Below are 17,197 nucleotides of genomic sequence, written 5' to 3'. Positions count from 1 at the left end.
ATATACCCCCAATGTTATAAAATGCCATGCCCCTACTTCTGAGAAATCTTTAAAATTGCACCCTACAAGAAAGCAGTGTCAAAAAGATACTTTGAGCATTTTTGAAGCAAATATGTAAGAACAAGGAGAGGAGGGCCATAGTCTTACATGCCTTGACATTCATAGTTGCCACATGGGATTGGCTGCCTGAGATCTAACCACTTGCACTCCCCAGGGTCTGTAATCCCACCCCACCAGTTCTCCCCAGCAGATTCTCCAGCTACCCACCAGGGCTTGTCTAAGCATTCCATTTTACCAGTCCCCAAACCTATGCATGCCAAATAACTGAGCACTCTCTCCAAATGAACTCACCTAGAAATTCAATCCAGTCAAAAGCTATGTCTCCTTATTTCATGGTTTGTTATTTCATGAAATCCAGTGAGGCACTAAGCAGAACTGTCTCTCTAAAATGTCTGTCAAAAATACCAGTTGCTCTCCTATGAACTTCAGGGCTGTGTCTTTATAGCCTTGCTTCAAGAGAACAGTGCACATTTTCAATTAGCCCTCAAATTCCAGGACTTCATATAGGTGTGCAATGCAGGTGTGGTAGGTTTTCACAACAGCAGACAGGAGTTTGCAAAAGGAGAACATGCTGAGGCTCAACTTCTAGACATTTCCAGAATAAAATTCCTCGATGTATCAAAATGCCTTCTGTTGGGTCTACAATCTAGATGAACATTTATGTTGGCATGGTTTTTCAGTTAGTCACCACCCCACTTTTAGTTAACGCAACTTCTAACCCATTTTGTTCAGTCTTTTCCTGTGTCCTCATTCCTCTCATCTGAGAGAGTGCGTCTGTAACCATGACTGCAAACTCATCCTTGCCATATGCCTCAAAGTGTGATCAGCTTTGAATCATAAAACCAGTTGATGGATATCCCTTCCCATCTTCGGTTTTAACAAGCTCCATGTAACCAAAATGTAAACTGAGTAATGATTTTGGAGATCAACCAGTTTTCTTGGGCTCTGGTCTTTCTCCAGAAATTTCTTCCTTGCCTATTTATGCTCCTGAGGCCACGGCTCCTTCGGGAGTCCTGCAGCAGCATGATAACACAAGCTTTCTCTATCTCACTTGTGGTAATGAACGCCTGAGAAATCGCTGGGATGTACCTAAGCAGACCGAGGTTGCCTTTGGTTGCCATTTATTTATGTGGATCGTGATCTCTTAATTGGCGATGGTGCCTCTCCCAAGGTTCACTGTTTATCCAAATCAGTATTTGCTTGTCGTCGAGACGTGGTCTGGATGATAAATCAGCTCTGGTGCTCCTCCCGTGATTGCATCCACAGCTGCGCTCTGCTCCTCACCTCCCCATCTCCCTGGAGGCGCCCGCAGGCTGCTCTGAGGCCCTGCAGCTTTCCTGTTTCTAAAGTTTTATTCCAAGCGGCTACAACTATTCTTATTAGTTCATGTGCCTTGGTACTAATGACTCCTAAATTTAACCTCCCTCAACTGTTATTCCCTTTCATTTGTAACAGTTTCTGTTCAAACTCTCCACTGCAGATGCACCGTGAGGGACGGTGACTTCCCATAAGACCATTTCTCCTCGTCTTTCCCGGTCATCCTTGCCCTTGGTTTTGTTTTGGGGATTGTGGAGGCCCCAAAAAGTGAGTCTACTTCCACCTTGTCTGAAGGTCAGAGTTTCAGTGCTCAGAGTTGTTGCCATTCCACCCTGAGCCAAGGTCAGAGAGTTGGAACTTACTTCTCTTCCTTCAACATTATTGTCCGTTTCTACCTCAAACAAAGGTCCCACCTACATTTAGGTCAGAGTTCTGCTCTCTCAAGGTTACTGTCAACAGGTGTGGCTAATATCCAGACCTTATATTTCAGGTATAGAGAAATAGATATGTTTCTACCTCAAACAAAAGTTTAAGGATCCAACTAAGTTCCTACTCACTTAGGGATATAGCAATGGATTCCACCTAGGGAGCAGTTTGCCTACAGAATGTTTTGGTCTAGGGTGTGAGCATTACTTGTCTTGTTCTTGCAACAGAATGTTTAAGAATGTAGTCCACAACCTTCAACTGGTCTGTTCATTTTCTTGTATCCTGTTAATGCAGTTTTTTTTTTTTTTTATCTTACTCCTACCTTTTAGGGTTGGGGCTATTTTAAGCAAATGGAAATTAAGCGCAGGTGACTTTAGTCCTCACTGGAACTCCCTTCCGGGACTCCCCTATGTTTTCTGTTTTATTATTTTCATTCGTGGCTCCATTCTCTTTACTACTTTTCTAATTTCCATGCCCCTACCCTGGAAAGTGATACTGTTGTCAAAATTGGTTCCTGACAAGGGATAAGGTCTCTGTAGGCAGGCCCAAATTGACCTTAAACTTATGATCCTCCTGCCTCAGCTTCATGCTGCTGGGATTACAGAATGTGCCACCAGGCTAGGCTCTGCAGCATGGTCATGGTCATTCTTGTTCTCTCAGCTCCACACACTGAGTGTGGACAGTGCAGTACTCCTCAAGCTTTGAGGCTGATTTGAAGCTTTTCCAAATGTCGATTCTGATTCTGTGGGTCTAGGGAGAGACTGGAGGGGTCTGTCTTTTTACTAAACTGTCAGGAGATGCCAATGGGTCTAATCCAAAGACAATAAACTCAGATATGTAAATCAAATACTTGGTCCTTCCTGTCACCTTTTATTACCAGATCCCTCTTTGCACTCTGTTTGATTTCAAGCAGATTGTGTTTTCTCAGGGTTATCACTGGGCTTCCGGCTGGAAAGTTCTTGTCTTGTTCTTTGTCACAACCACCGCATGCTTGGCTGCTGCCTCTGTGGATCCTACATGAACTTGGTTTTGAGCTGTTTTCTTCTGAGAGTCTAGAAATTTGTGGAGTTTTTCCAGAATACAATGGTCTCATCTGTCAATGCAATTATTTGTTTAATCACTTGTTTCCTTTTCGTCTCAGACTTCCAATGTAACCTAGACCATTCCTGTTCAAAAAGAGGTAGGTGTGTGCAGAGGTGGCAAGGCCAATAGTCTGGGTTCACACCTGACTTTGCTTTTCTCCCAATCACCGTATTATGTTCACTGTTCTGCATGATCCCCAATTTTCTCAATTTTAATATATTCTTTCTTAGTCTTAAGTGTTTTATCATAGAGGCTTGGATTTTTTCCAATCCCATGATTATCTCTCTATTAAAACTTTAATACAAAAAGAAATTAAAGGAAAAAAAACCAGACTGCTCATTACTTTGATTTGTAGAAGAGAGAGAATGGAACATTACTGCTAGAGTGTTTCGAGAAACCATATTTACATTTGCATCATCTCAATTTAGGGGCCTGATTAGGTTGTGTGTGATGATGAAGATGCACTTAGCAGTCAAAAGGAAGTGGCGTGGGCTAGAGTAATGAGCAGGAGACTTCAAGCCAGGAGCCCCAGTGCTATTTCTGACTGTGACTGGCTACCTCTCTGACCTTGACCAACTCTATCTCAGTGCCGAAGACCCTAACAGGCTCTTTCTGCCTTATAGCATGGCTGTGAGAGGTTAGGCACTTAAGTGTTTACTGTAGTGTGGGACTATGAAGTGAATCAAAGGTGAGGGCAGTTGGGGGGTCACAAATGGAACTGGAGACAGGATCTCCACTCCTACAGCCTGTCTAAGAAGCCTGTTGAGAGATGGTGTCTAAGAAGTGGGACGATGGTTCAGCTCATGTCTCTATGGGAGAAACAAATGCTGAGAGGTTAGTTCGTGGGATTTTTAAAGCTTTTAGGGAAAATGCCAAGACCATCTTATCATTTCTGGGGGCTTAATCAGACAGCACACACGCTTTTCCTAGCTGCACCACACCCAGGATCAGGGAGCTTCAGTGGTCAGCCTCTGGAGGACATACCCGAGGATTGGTGCTCTGTTACCCCTGACAGCTGGAGCAAGATCTAAGCCTGTAGTTTCAAAGTGGGCCAAAAGTCGCCTTGCTCCCTCCAGCAGTCCTTGTGGTCAGTAAGAGGATTGTGAGGGGTGTCAGTTGTTCTTCATTTGAGAGCCTTCCTCTTAAAGGGTCAGATTGAGGGGTAAAGGGTAAAGTGCTTTAAACCAGCAAACAGAGGAACTCTTCCATTCTGCATAGGTTTCTGCAGACGTCGTAACAATCACAGCCATGGTTCCTATCACATCTTACCATTATTGCCCAGACTAATACTTACCAAAACAACCTAATATCAATAAATGATATTTATTAACCACTAGTTCAAGTACCTTGAATCAACTAGCTAATTTAATTATATACCAGTCTTTGAGGTGGGCACTGTTATTGCCTTCACTTTACAAATAATGGCACTAGGAAATAAGGCCATTAAGTAGTTCACCAAACATTATATAGCTAGTAAATTTCAGTTCCACAACTAGAACCCAGGACATCTTGCTCTAGAGTCTTAACCCTTAAGCACCACGCCTATAGAAAGCAATGTAACGGAATAAGCACGTTTCTCTGGAAGTCCATGAGTAGAGAGACTAAAATTATTCTGGAATGATTAGTGATCTCCTCAAATTGAGAGTTTAGCCTGATAGTTGACTAAGGATAGATACATGGGATCAGGCGGGTTACTGTTAGGTTCTTGCTGCTCAAGCATCCACAGCTAGATGGCAAGGAAGGCTCCATTTTTGTGGTTGAGACAGTTGCCAAGTAACTCCACACGTTGCATTCTAACCCCCTAGGGAAATCTTATTCTTTGCTATCAATTGATTCTCTCTTTATATAGAGAGCATAGGCGGATACAATCTGATTTCAAGGTACCAAAAGCTCCCTTAAAGAATAAAATGAAAGACTCATTTTTCTTGAGACACAATAATTTTCATCAAAACCTTTCTGACATTCTCTGTCCACTCTTTTCTTTCAGTCCCTTTGAATAGTAGGGGAGAAATTTGGGTCCCCTACTAAAATTTCGGTGTATATTTTCCCGGTTTCCTGTGATCTGCTTTAGCCAGCATAAACAAGGTCCTGAATTTTCCAGAGGCAATGTCTGTGGGATCCAAAAAGAAGAGGACTAAAAAAGAATTCCCAGTGGGATAATATAGAGTCCTACTAATATCTACAAAGGCAACATTGTTGCTTAATCATTGAAGCCAAATCTCCCAGAAGGCTCCTGGAGCCCTGGCGTGTGACCATTCTCTATCCCCCACCCCCGAAGGGTCACAAGTCAGAATGCTGCATTCCTATTGCAATGACCGGTTACTGTTTCTCCAAGTTCAGGTTCATGTGCAATAACTGACCCCAGAAAAACTGGCCAGCACAAGTGTAAGAGCTTGTCACATTAAATGACCAGAAAACCATTACTACCTGATAGAGGGTTGAGGGTGCAGAAGAGATTAGAGACACTCCCCATGGACCAGTTCTGAGCTACTGCCCAGATGTTAACTGACTGCTAAGGTTTTCATACTTGGGTCTGGGGCTTAGAGATGCGGGGAAGAAGAATCTTGGTAGATACCAAGAAGAGAAAGGGAAACAAACAAACAGTGGCTTGGTCCTTCTCTTCCCCATAGCTCTGTGAAGTTCATAGTGATATTAGGATTCCTGACCTGACTTTGATTCCAATACACTCAATAGAAATAAATTATTTTTCTGAAGAGAGTGCTTCAGTGTGGCTTGAATACACCAGATCATGGAAGGTAAATTAAATCTCATCTTACTGGACTGGAAGAATCCTCTGCTAAATCAGAGGGTTTTTTTTTTTGTAATATGGATAACAGATCACCCCCCCCCCAATTTGCCTTATAGAAAATTTGTGGGAACATGTGCCTAGAGCCTTATGTACTTATTGAAGGTTGAGTTAATGTTATCTCTGGTTCTTCCACTATTCTGTTTTGTCTGAGCAGGTGTTAATTCAACCAACCCGAGCCTAAGTTATTTACTTTCTCCCTCGGTGATTTGATGTGAATCTCTGCTATATTCTTAGAAGAAATAAAGAACTAATCCCACTTAAGCAAGGAATGTGAGCTGCAGTCTCTTCCAGAATCAGGCTGGCCCAAGCACAGTGCATAAATATGGCCAGCAAAGAGAGGTGGAAAGGTCCTTGGTGTACCAGCATCTCAGCTGTCTGATCTTGTCCCATTGGTCTGTATCCAACTTTGAGAGTAGTAGACCATGTGATTGGGCCCCAGAAGCATCTGTTCTGTTCTGTTCTCTTCCTACACCATAATCCCCCTAACCTTTGTTTCTCATACCCCATATTAACCTAACCATGTTGCAAAGTTTTGATAAATGTTAAAAATAAAAAAAATCCCAGGAAAGTGATAACAAGTATCTCAAATTCTATTTTATAAACTCAGACTCTTGCATCTAACTATTTGGAAGCTAACCCTGTATGCTTGTGGCAAGTTGTATGACTCCTCTGGACCTCAGTTTCCTTATCACTAAAAATCGGGGGGAAGACATAAAAAGGGGAGATGACCCTCTTAAGTCAGGGAGAGGGCAGAGGTGAGGGTTCATGAGATGCTTCCATCAACAGAGGCACTGATGACTTGAGCCCCACCCTGGATCACATAAGGGGGCAGGAAAAACTGAATCCTGAGAGTGGTCCTCTGATTGCCACGTGAGCACCATGTTATGTGTGAGGCTGACCACACACACACACACACACACACACACACACACACACACGCATGTCCAGAGAGAATTATAAAAACACAATCAAATTAATTAAGTGAAATTTTAAGTGCTTAGTCTAAAAGTGTACTCATAGAACTAGAAACACCTATGTCTAAACTGTGAACAAATGTCTAGGTGCTAAAGCCTGAGCGATTTTGTGTTTCTCTTTCCCTTTTTGCTTTTCCATATTGTCTTCCTATTAATCTGCATTAAAAACGGAGTATGGTGGCTCATACCTTTAATCCCAGCACTCAGAAGGCAGGGTTTGAGGCCAGCCTGGTCTACAAAGTGACTTCCTGAACAGCCAGAGAAACCCTGTTTTGAAAAACCTACAAAAACAACAAACTAGTTTAGAAAATAAATGTTTTTAAGTAGGGAGAAAAAAAAAAAAACCACTGAAGCTCCCAAATGGCTGATGATGCTTGTAATGCCGAAAAGATCAGAAAAGAGAAAAAGAGAGAGAGACAGCAGAGGGGCAGGGATGCCAAAGTACAAAGGGAAATTTGAAACCAGAGATGTGCTGGTCTGAGCCCTAACCTTGCCTGGTCAGTAGGTCGAGGAGCTTTCCTCTTCCGCAGTGTGCTCCAGCACCCAGGAATATGTGTTATTCCCACATCTTCTGGACCAACTAGACACACTCATTCGCCTTTCACGTGGGGTTGTTCCTAGGGATGAGCCTCTTCCCATGGCCAAAGTTAGGGAAGCATTTGTGTTGTAAGGGGTGAAGGTAGGTTTGATCCTAACCCTGCAGGCTCCCCAGATCCCTGAGGCAATAGCGAAACTTCCCTTTCTTCATTTGCATGAGTAAGTAATTACAACTCCTAAAAGTCCCTAACCCATCGGTTAAAACAGGGCCCAGTATTTGACTCTGACCCACTGCAGCCTGGGCCACAGGCTGTCTGCATGCCTTCTGATTTGTCCTCAATTTATAGGCAGAACAATCTATAAATAGAAAACGTTTTTCTAAGTCCCCAGGAGGCATCAGCAGGTTTTCTAGTTTGTGTGTTTTCTTTCAAAAGAACAAAAAAGGAAAAAGAACCAAACAAGTAAAAAACAAAACAAAACAAAATCAAAACATGGCACAGGTTTATTTCTCTGCCCAATGTTTCTCCATATTTCACTTCTAGTTCAGCTTGAAAACATTCTGATCAGTTTGAACTTCAGGCTTGACACACCAGCTGGACACTGCCTATGCGGTGTTCCATAGGTGCACATAGGTGCTCCAAAGGTGAGCTCCACTCACCTGTAGATCCTGTACCTGGTGGTGAACCCCTGCCGGTAACGCTCCATGAAATCAGCATACTCCTGGGCGCGGTGGAAGGGACCTCGGTCTGTGAGCAGCCAGTCCAGGGGAGCCTGGCCAGCCGAGGAGGCATGCTGTTCCGGGACCACAGCGGCCACGGTGGCTGAGGCAGCCAGCACCCACCCGGGCACGCCAAGTGCTAGCAGGACTGCCCATGGGGCGGCCTCCGGCCAAAGCCCTCTAAACTGAGAGCTGCGCTGCCACCTCATGCTTCTCCCAGGCGGTTAGTGTCTTCATTCTCTCGCCACGCTCTCCCACTCCGTGCTGCTCCTCCAGGGCTCCAAACTAGAAAAATACAAAGAGAGGTGTGAGGTGGGTACGGGACCATATCCCATCTGAGAGCATCATACGTAACTGGACGGGGAAATCCTCCCTGGTGATGCAACGCAACCGATGCCCTAAGACATTGAGCTGAGTGTTTAGTATGTATGATTTTATTTCTTTAAACACAAACTTAGGAAGAAACACCACGTCGGCATCTTACAGATGAGAAGAGGGGCCTCAGATTAAGACGGTGACTTCTGTCCTCACAGCTTTGAAGAAGAAAGAACAGAGGTATGAGCTCAAGAGAGTATGAATCCCGGTTCCACTCCTACCTGGGCTCCCTAAGTATCATCCGTCTCACAGACAGGTTCACCACATATTTCTGTGATTGCCTCACGCCTTCTGAAGCACAGGCCTTATGCTTCAAATGGAGAATTGTGGGAGAGAAAAGTACTTTTACCCCTTTGCTGCTCTGAAGCTAAGAAAAGCTGAGCAAATCACTCTCCTCTCTGGATCCAAGATGGGTTCTGGAGGTAAACAGTTGACTACACAATAGCTGATACTACTTTTTCTGAGGTAGGTTGAACACCTGACCTATTTTTTTTTTGAAGGTGGTCCAGGGATACATTTGGAATGGGGGATCAGAGGAGATGCTCACACAAGGAGTCCATGGGATCAGAGGAGATGCCCACACAAGGAGTCCATGGGATCAGAGGAGATGCCCACACAAGGAGACCATGGGAAACTTCTCTCCTCATCTCCTCACCAGGTGAGAGAGCCCCTCAGGAGTCACTCTGTGTCTCTTTCCTTCATCCTAGCTCAGCTACTGAGAGTATGGAGCATGCCTGCAGTCATCCTTCTTGAAGGAGTGAGTAAGGGTATTTCCTGCTTTCTCCGGGTTGGAGGGAAGATGCCAGCAAGAAGGATGCTTCTGTCTTTCTTCATTCCTGGCTGTCTCGTGAGTCAGCACAGGCTTTGATTTCTAGGGCCTGCACTTTTTCTAAGGACAACTCGTCACCTTTATCAACCTCTAGAAGCAAGGAATCATTCAGTACTGCGGGGTTTCCTGGAACCGCTGCCGTTTCGCCAGTCTTTAATTTCTAGCCTGCGCTGTCACAGCTCTGTGCGCGTCTGCTCGCCAACACCACTTCAGCGCGTGCCAGAACGACTTCCGACGCCCGGTACCTGTAATTCATAACTTGATGATTGCTGCTGGCTGCCGAAACCCAGAGATGGGATGCCTGGGGGTGAGGCAGACATGGTAATTTTTTAAACTTTCACTCTTCTGCAAGGGCAGGGAAAGAGGGCTTCAGTACTTCATGTGCCCTTCCAGAGCCACCCCCAGGGCCTCTCTGGGATGTGTCAGCTCACTGATCCAGAGACATTAAAAGGGTCTGTTGGAGGTAAATGGGAATCCTGGAATTCCCAGCTCCAAAGATACACCGAGTCTGAGGTACAGAGGCCTCAGCATGGGTACAGGATGCTTTTCAGTGTGCCCATATGTAAGGATGGAAGGACAGAGGAAAACCTGAGGATCCGGGCACTCACATAGCTCTCCTTCTCCCTGGCAGCTGTTGATTTGGAGCTGGGTGCTGAGAGATACTTAGAAGCTGCCCCCACTATTAAAGTTTCTTATGTAGGCATTATAATTAAAAAGTTATATTACGATGGGAACCAGAGAAATTGAGCTAGAAATATAGGCAAAATGTAAACCTCCATCTGTCTTCTTGCCAAAGAATGCTGTGCACTGTTTGGTGAGCCAGAGTAGGGGTGAGAGACTGTCCCCACTTAACCAGCCAAGCTGAGGTGCTGGAATAACAATGACATAGCTGTCCCTTCAGATCTTAAAACATGATAACCTTCCCATAATTAAAACAGTGATGCTAGTTCACAAAACTGGACAGGCTAACCAATGAAGCAAGAGAGCTGAGTGATAGCCCTTATACAGCAGTTAGTATATAAAAACAAAGCCACTACAGACTAATTGGGTAAAAAGCAGAATATTTTGTATATAACATTGAGAGCTTAGTGCCAGATGGATTAAAAAGTTAACTATAAAAAAGTAGAACCATAGAAGGAAAATCTCCAAGTGTTTTTTTTTTTTAAATAAGCTTGCATTACCAGGAAGAAAAGTGATTTAAAACTAAACAGAGGAATCATCCTGGCATGTGGAGGGAGCAGGCAATTTTTATACTGAAACAATTTGATGAGGAGGCCCAAAATATTTCTCATTTAATCATTCACATATTCATCCATTCAAGAAACGTAAATGAGAACCCACAAGTGCCAGACATTATGCTAAGACCTGACAATGCGCGGGCAGGTGCATATTGCCTTACCTGAAGCTCTACCGTTAGTAATTTATTCTTTTCCTAAAATATTGCCGTGTTTCTTAAAGATGAACTGGTGGAGGGGTGAGAGGTTTGTTCATTTGGGAAGCTGTGGTTTCTTAACAGAGGAGGCCAACGCAATACACACAGTAAGGTAGAAGTCCACAACCACGGGCAGAAAGACATATGGGAACCAGGGTTCTAAAGTGACTCCCCCAAGAGACCTATACACTTCTGTGTAAGCCTTCTGTAATTCTGTTCCCTTGAGTGTGGGCAGGGCCTGGGAGTAAGATGGACTATTGGGCTCTATTAGTTGACTTTGAGTTAAAAGCAGATGAATGGAGAAGTTGAAAGTCCAGAAAGTCAGTTAGATCATGGGTGCAAAGAAAGGCTTGTGGATTACCTTGAATAATATCCTAAGTGGGTCTGACCTAGTTGGGTGAGTCCTTAGGAGAAAATAGTGGTATAGGTTGACCAAAAACAGAGCAAATGAACATTCTGTGAACTGCTTATGAAAGTCATATAGCAAGGAGCCAAAAATGGCATCTAGACTTGAGAGCAACCTCCAGCCAGCAACTCAGAAGAAAGAGGGAGCTTCTATCACATACCTGTAAGGAAACAAACGCTACCAGTAGAAAAGGACTTTGCACCCCACAAAGATCTGTTTCCATGTCCAGCACGTTGATTTCAGACTGGTAAAAAACTGGAGCAAAGGACCAACTACCTTATACCCAGGTCTTTGAGTCACAAGGGCTATGAGCCAGGGCTGGGGAGACAGCCCAGACAGTGAAGTGCTTATACTGTAAGTACAAGGACCCAAATGGTGTCCTTACAACCCACTTAAAACAGCCACACAGAAAACCTAGAGCGGTGGTGTGTGTTTGTAATCAGAGCACTGGGGAGACAGGTGGATCCCTGGAGCTGGCTGGCAGGACAGGGATGACACACATATCCCTGTGACAAACCCTGTCTCAAGAGAAGAGAAAAAGAGGGTGGGGTGGGGGGGTGGAAGTAAGGGAAGATGGTTAGAGAGAAGGGAGAGGGGGAGGATTGGGGATGGCTTGGGGGAATGGGAGGGGGAAAGAAGGATGGATATGGGACTAGGGAAGTATATATCTCAACTAAGGGAGCCATTTTAGGGTTTGCAAGAGTCTTGATTCTGGAGGGGTTCCCAGGCCCAAGGAGAGGTCCCCAGATTGTTCCCTGAGCAGCAGAGAAGAGCGTACCTGAACTGGCCCTGGTCCATAACCATACTGATGAATATTTTGTATATCACCATAGATCCTTCATCGGGCGATGGATGGAGATAGAGATAGAGACACACATTGGAACACTGGACTTAACTCCCTAGGTCCAAAAGAGAAGCAGAAGGAGGGAGAACGTGAGCAAGAAAGGCAGAACTAGAGGGAACCTTCATCTGACGATAGATGGAGATAGAGACGGAGACCCACATTGGAGCACTGGACTGAGCCCCCAAGGTCCAAATGAGGAGCAGAAGGAGAGAGATCATGAAAAAGGAAATCAGAACCGTGTGGGATGCGTTCACCCTCGGATACAAGGGGACGGATCGAATGAGAGCTCACCAAGGCCAGCTGGACTGGGACTGAACGAACATGTGATCAAACCAGAGTCTCTAAATGTGACTGACATGGGGGCTGACTGAGAAGCCATTGTCAATGGCACTGGGTCTTGTTTTGTCTGCACATACTGGCTTTCTGGGATCCTAGTCTGTTTGGATGCTCACCTTCCTAGACCTGGAGGGAGGGGGGAGGAACTTGAACTTCCCACAGGGCAGGAAACCCTGACTGCTCTTAGGACTGGAGAGGAAGGAGGGGAGGGAGTGGGGGGGGGGAGGAGAGGGAGTGGGGAGAATGGGAGGGTATGGGGAGGAGGGGAGAAAGTGGAAATTTTTATAAACAAATAAATTAATTAATAAAAAAATTAAAATCTACAGCACAGAGCTGTTGTACTCGTCCCACTACATTGGGCAGCCCACTCCAATTTCACATTGAAATATTTGTTTTGCTAAATAAGCTTCTGCAAAAAAAAAGAGAGAGAGAGAGAGAGAAGAGTAAAAGAAAGAAGACAAGGAAGAAAGGAAGAATGGAGAAAGAAAAAGGAAGGAAGGAAGGAAGGAAGGAAAGGTGGAAGATGCCTGTTCTCTGTCCTCCATACACATGGACATACATGTAGCAGTGTGAGTTGACAAATTTGTAATGCTTTAGATGATGTTTGTTACACAGCAAGCACAAGAGGTTACAGCAGCTTCTATGGATCTGGTGCTTCATGCTCCATAGAAGAAACCAAAATGTTATTTTGTGGGAGAAGAGGCCACCATGGCAGTTTCTAGAAGAGAGAAATATTAGTTGTCTCTCCCAACTCTGCCCTTACACTGTACCCTCCCTTGCCAAGCACACTGATTCATCTAAGGCCAAGTGTAAGCTTTCATCATCCTATCGAATGTATTGGATTACTGCTTCTCAAACATTGTGATGCATCAGATTCCATGTCCTTCAGCAAGGAGTCACTGTGAGATTGTGACAAGGTATCGCCTGGCCTAGCCACTTGGCTTCTTGACAAGACTGGCTGCTGTGCATCCTATGCCATGAAAGCCACCACTCACCTGCCGCGCGAGGGCTTCCTAAGGACAGGTGAGCAACTACTGGAACAAGTGTTTGGAGGAATCAGCCTGTGCTAAGCATGCTTCTTGTCATCGCTGTTTGTAATTATGCCTTTTCAGAGCTCACAATGAGCTGGAACCTGCCTGTTACCGGAATATCAGCTTTGGAATCAAATGATTTTGATTGCTGGGCCCTGTCTGCTGAGCGCAGCAAGAATGCCTGAATTCAGGGCTTGCCGTTCCTCAGAAAAACCTGGCCTGGGAATCACATTCTTTCTACTTCAGTAGCTTTCCTGGGGGATCTGAAGACTTTTTGACTATAAAGTCTTTTTTTAGAAAGAAGATGGATCCTTAAGCAGGTTTCAAAACTTTCTCAAAAAAAAAAAAAAAAAAAACAGACAAGATAATTACTGTGTTGACAGTTGTATGAAAATCAGACTTTTGATGGGGAGCAGCTTTTTGGCCACTTCCTGTTTATTCTTCACACTAATACCACTGGAAATTTTGTAACAGCAATCTGTCAGGCAAATCTGGACCGTGTAAATTCTCAGTGTCTTGTTCATCATTAATAAGTAGGAAGATGTAACAATTAGTGCCTTTCCCATCATGCTTTCTGCTTTCACCTGTCCCAAAGCTGACAGTTGGAGCAGATCTCCATGTTGCCTGTGAGGATGGTGACACAGGGGCCATGCTGGCCCCTTCATGAAAAGTGTTATAGATTTACCTGAGAAAGTGAATAATTTTATTTTTCTCCACACTTAAGGCCATTGTATACCCAGAACAGATACATTGGCTATGCATCAAAGGTAGAAGTTGAACAACCTGTACGTTTTTCTTGGTTGAGGACGTAAGCTCAGATCTGTCCTTTAAACCATGAATCAAATGGGTCGCAGTTCTGTCAATAGAGAAAATCAGGTAGAAGATGAAGTCACTTGAGAAGTGGGTGGTGCCATCTTGAAAATGTAAGACTGAGGTCACCACCACTCCGAGGCTGTTACCTAGCTGGAAAGTTCTCTTGTTTTCAACCACCATATCTGCTTGGCATTTCAGAAGAAGGTACCCTCGTACCAGGCTGCTAATGTAAAGTCTTGGCAAATGAAGCAGACACAGAAAATGAACAGAATTAGTGTGGGGCTGAGCACTCACCTAGGGTATGTGAGGCTCTGTGCTCAATCCTTAGCATTAAAAAGTAAACCATAAAAGATAGTAACTGAAGAGGAGGGATTGCATCCTGGAGGGGCTAAGTGTATAGTTAAGCTATAGGAATAAGGGTAGTATTCTGACTAATAAAACTGTAATGTTAAATAATTAGTAAATACCATACAAATTAGTTAATATGTATGCGATCACTACTGCGTATGAAGCATGAATAATAAAATTATCTCTTTAAGCAGAGGAGAAGCAGGAGGCTAAGAGCGGCTCCATGCAGTGTGAAAGGTGGCATGCTTCAGTCGCAGATCTAAGTCTGCGTGACTGTAACTGCACCAGTCCCATGACTTACAGCTACGGAAAGTACTTGCTTGTCACTTACAAGATATTGCCTGTAGGCAAGGCCCTTTCCTGTGGGAGCCTCACTTTAGCCATCAGTAAAATGATTTAAGAGGGAAGACGAGCCCCAGAATACTGCTCCACACTGAAGTTCCATAATTCTATGCAAATAGAGGGGGCGCAAGCGCAAGGAAGCCGTGGTGCAGAGAGTAAAGCAGAAGAGAGATGAGGTATGAAGCAGAAAGTCTTGCCAGCTAGAGCAGTGACATTTCATAAAGTGATTAGTCAGTGACATTAAATAAGTTTTCAAGCCATTTAAGTGGTTAATTGGCCAACTCTGTAGAGGAGTTGTTTGCTTGAATAAATCTGAGGGTGTCAGTGCTAAAAAAAAAAAAAAATCACGGAAGTGTTGTTTGTTCTTGTCATCCACAACATGTTGATGCAAAACCTGTTTATCCTAGAAAGGAAGGGTAGACAGAAGTGATAGAACACTCCTACAGCCAGGGCCGCGTGGAGGTAGAATGCTCTTGGCTCCCACAAAGGACTGGGTCCTTTCCTCTGTTTGGCCAACCATTGCTGTTTTCCCCAGAGGGTCAGCACAGACCATAAAGGACTCTCGGCTGCACTCCACAGAACTCCAGAAGCTCCCAGCATCCCTTCATTTGAATCCAGGCAGGTGTGATGTGGTGTTTTTTGCCACTTTCCTCCCTGGGCTCTGTGACACAGCCCCCACCTTTAACCCTAGGACTGGCATAAACCAGGGAAGCTTTATACATCTCCTGCCAGTCAGACAGCAACTTCCAACATGGGGATGAAGATATCCTCACTGCATAAAATCAGGTCAACAATATTAATAACTATTTATGCAGAGAGGAGCTAATCATAATTACTGTTTACTAAATGCTCTTACATTAATTTGAGACCTTTAAGAGGGGCCGTTGAGAGAGGCAAAGGGGCTCTCTGGTGGCTACTCTACAGAAGGCAGAAACAAAACTCAAAATCCAGATATTGTCACTCGGAGGCCTACAGTTTGCCTCTCCTTATTCTGCCTCACCGCTGTCTATCCGGCAGCCAGTGGGTTATAAGCAATGTCTACACAAAAGAGCTGTACTTAGGGATGGGGAAAATCTGGTGAACATGGCAGACCCAGCTCTTCACTATCCGGGAACGAAACACCAGACTTGAAGCTAGTGTCCTGAGCTTTCTAAGTCATCCCACATACACAACCCTCACATGTGCGGATCATCCCAGTGACATCAGTCCTTGAAGGCTTTATCCCATTCAGGCCCTGGATTCATAAACCTCTCTCTGGGACAACTAGCACTTCATTTGTCAAGGACAGAGTCATCTGTCACTTACTACGGCTTCATACTCATCTCCTGGGAGTCCTTGTCTCTTTCCTTGGGCCAGACAAGCTAACTGGGAGGCTGACCTGCAGCCTCTCATGATAAAGCTGGGGTCAGAGAGTGTAGAGCAGGGACGGCTTCTGAGCACCACATCCTGTCCTGAGACCAGGAAGGCTCACCAGACCAGATGGCAGCAGCCCTGCTAATCAAGTAGATCTTCTAATGAAAAGTTGTATACTTTGAACCTTTAATCTCTGTACAGAATCCTTTTACTTCTCATTCAAGAAACCCTAGCAACTCCTATTGCTCCCTACAAATCAGTCTGCCCTCTTCCTACAGGTTTTGAGACTTCTCTGGGAGCCATTTCAAAAAGGACTGGCTCCCAGAGCAGACTTCAAGAAAAAGAAACTGGAAGCTGGTCATGGCGGCGTACACCTTCCACCCCAGCACTTCAGAGGCAGAAATTGGCAGATTTCTGTGAATCTGAGGCTGTTCCTGGTTTATATGTGGAGTTCCAGGCCATCCAAAATTACATAGTAAGATCCTGTCTCAAAAGCATTATAATATTGCAGTGATACTTCATAAGGCTATGGGATTTGGAGCCCTTAGAAGGTATGACCTCTGGTGAGAGTGTGGTGATGGGGGAGCACACACTTATTTTTTACTACTGTATCACAAGTACTAGTGTGAGAAACAGTCTATATACACCCTTTCACTAACTATGGCTTTGTTGTTGTTCAATTGCTAGGTTTCTGGCTGTTCACAGGTGAGAAAATAGCACAGATAGGCAATCTCTAAACTTTGTGTCTGCATCCCTCAGACTCAGAGGTGCTCCTCCCACAGTGCCTCAAAGTGCTTACAGCGGAGGTCTTGAGTCTCAGTCCAGGAAAGTGGTGTTGTCATTCTGAAGTTCCTCGAACCTGAAACTCTAGCTCTGTGCCCTGCTGCTGTGCTACTGCTGCCTGGCTTCCCTGTCAACATCAGTCCGTCATGCCTTGTAGACTCATTTCCTCCAAGGAGCTTCTTCAAGTGAGGATCAGTGCTGATGACATACTTATTTGGCCTTTCTTCTGACCCAGTGACTGAGCAGCCAGGGCTAGCTACACTCCATGTCTAAGGATAATGCGAGGAGTTTGAGGCATAGACTATCAGTAGGGAAGGAAGTGCTGAAGGGCAGGGAATATCCATCAGCTGTGAATCCACTGCATTTCAGCTTGGAAGCCCC

General features: G+C 44.7%; 1 protein-coding gene across 3 annotated transcripts in view; it reads right to left on the bottom strand.

Annotated features, from left to right (window-relative positions):
* Brinp2 (BMP/retinoic acid inducible neural specific 2) overlaps window positions 1-17,197 on the bottom strand; it is a 103,447-nt gene that overhangs the window by 40,904 nt on the left and 45,346 nt on the right. For all 3 annotated transcript variants that reach the window (XM_048421374.3, XM_085688037.2, XM_085688038.2), the window contains exon 2: window positions 7,865-8,209. In XM_048421374.3, the coding sequence (XP_048277331.1) occupies window positions 7,865-8,133 (269 nt within the window). In that variant the 5' untranslated portion in view covers window positions 8,134-8,209. The remainder of the gene's footprint in view (window positions 1-7,864; window positions 8,210-17,197) is intronic.

The sequence above is a fragment of the Myodes glareolus genome, chromosome 5 (genome assembly GCF_982192425.1).
Source record: "Myodes glareolus chromosome 5, mMyoGla1.1, whole genome shotgun sequence".
NCBI lineage: Eukaryota > Metazoa > Chordata > Mammalia > Rodentia > Cricetidae > Myodes > Myodes glareolus.
The sequence above is the reverse complement of the archived record's forward strand: the minus strand, read 5'-3'. Positions and strand labels throughout refer to the sequence as shown.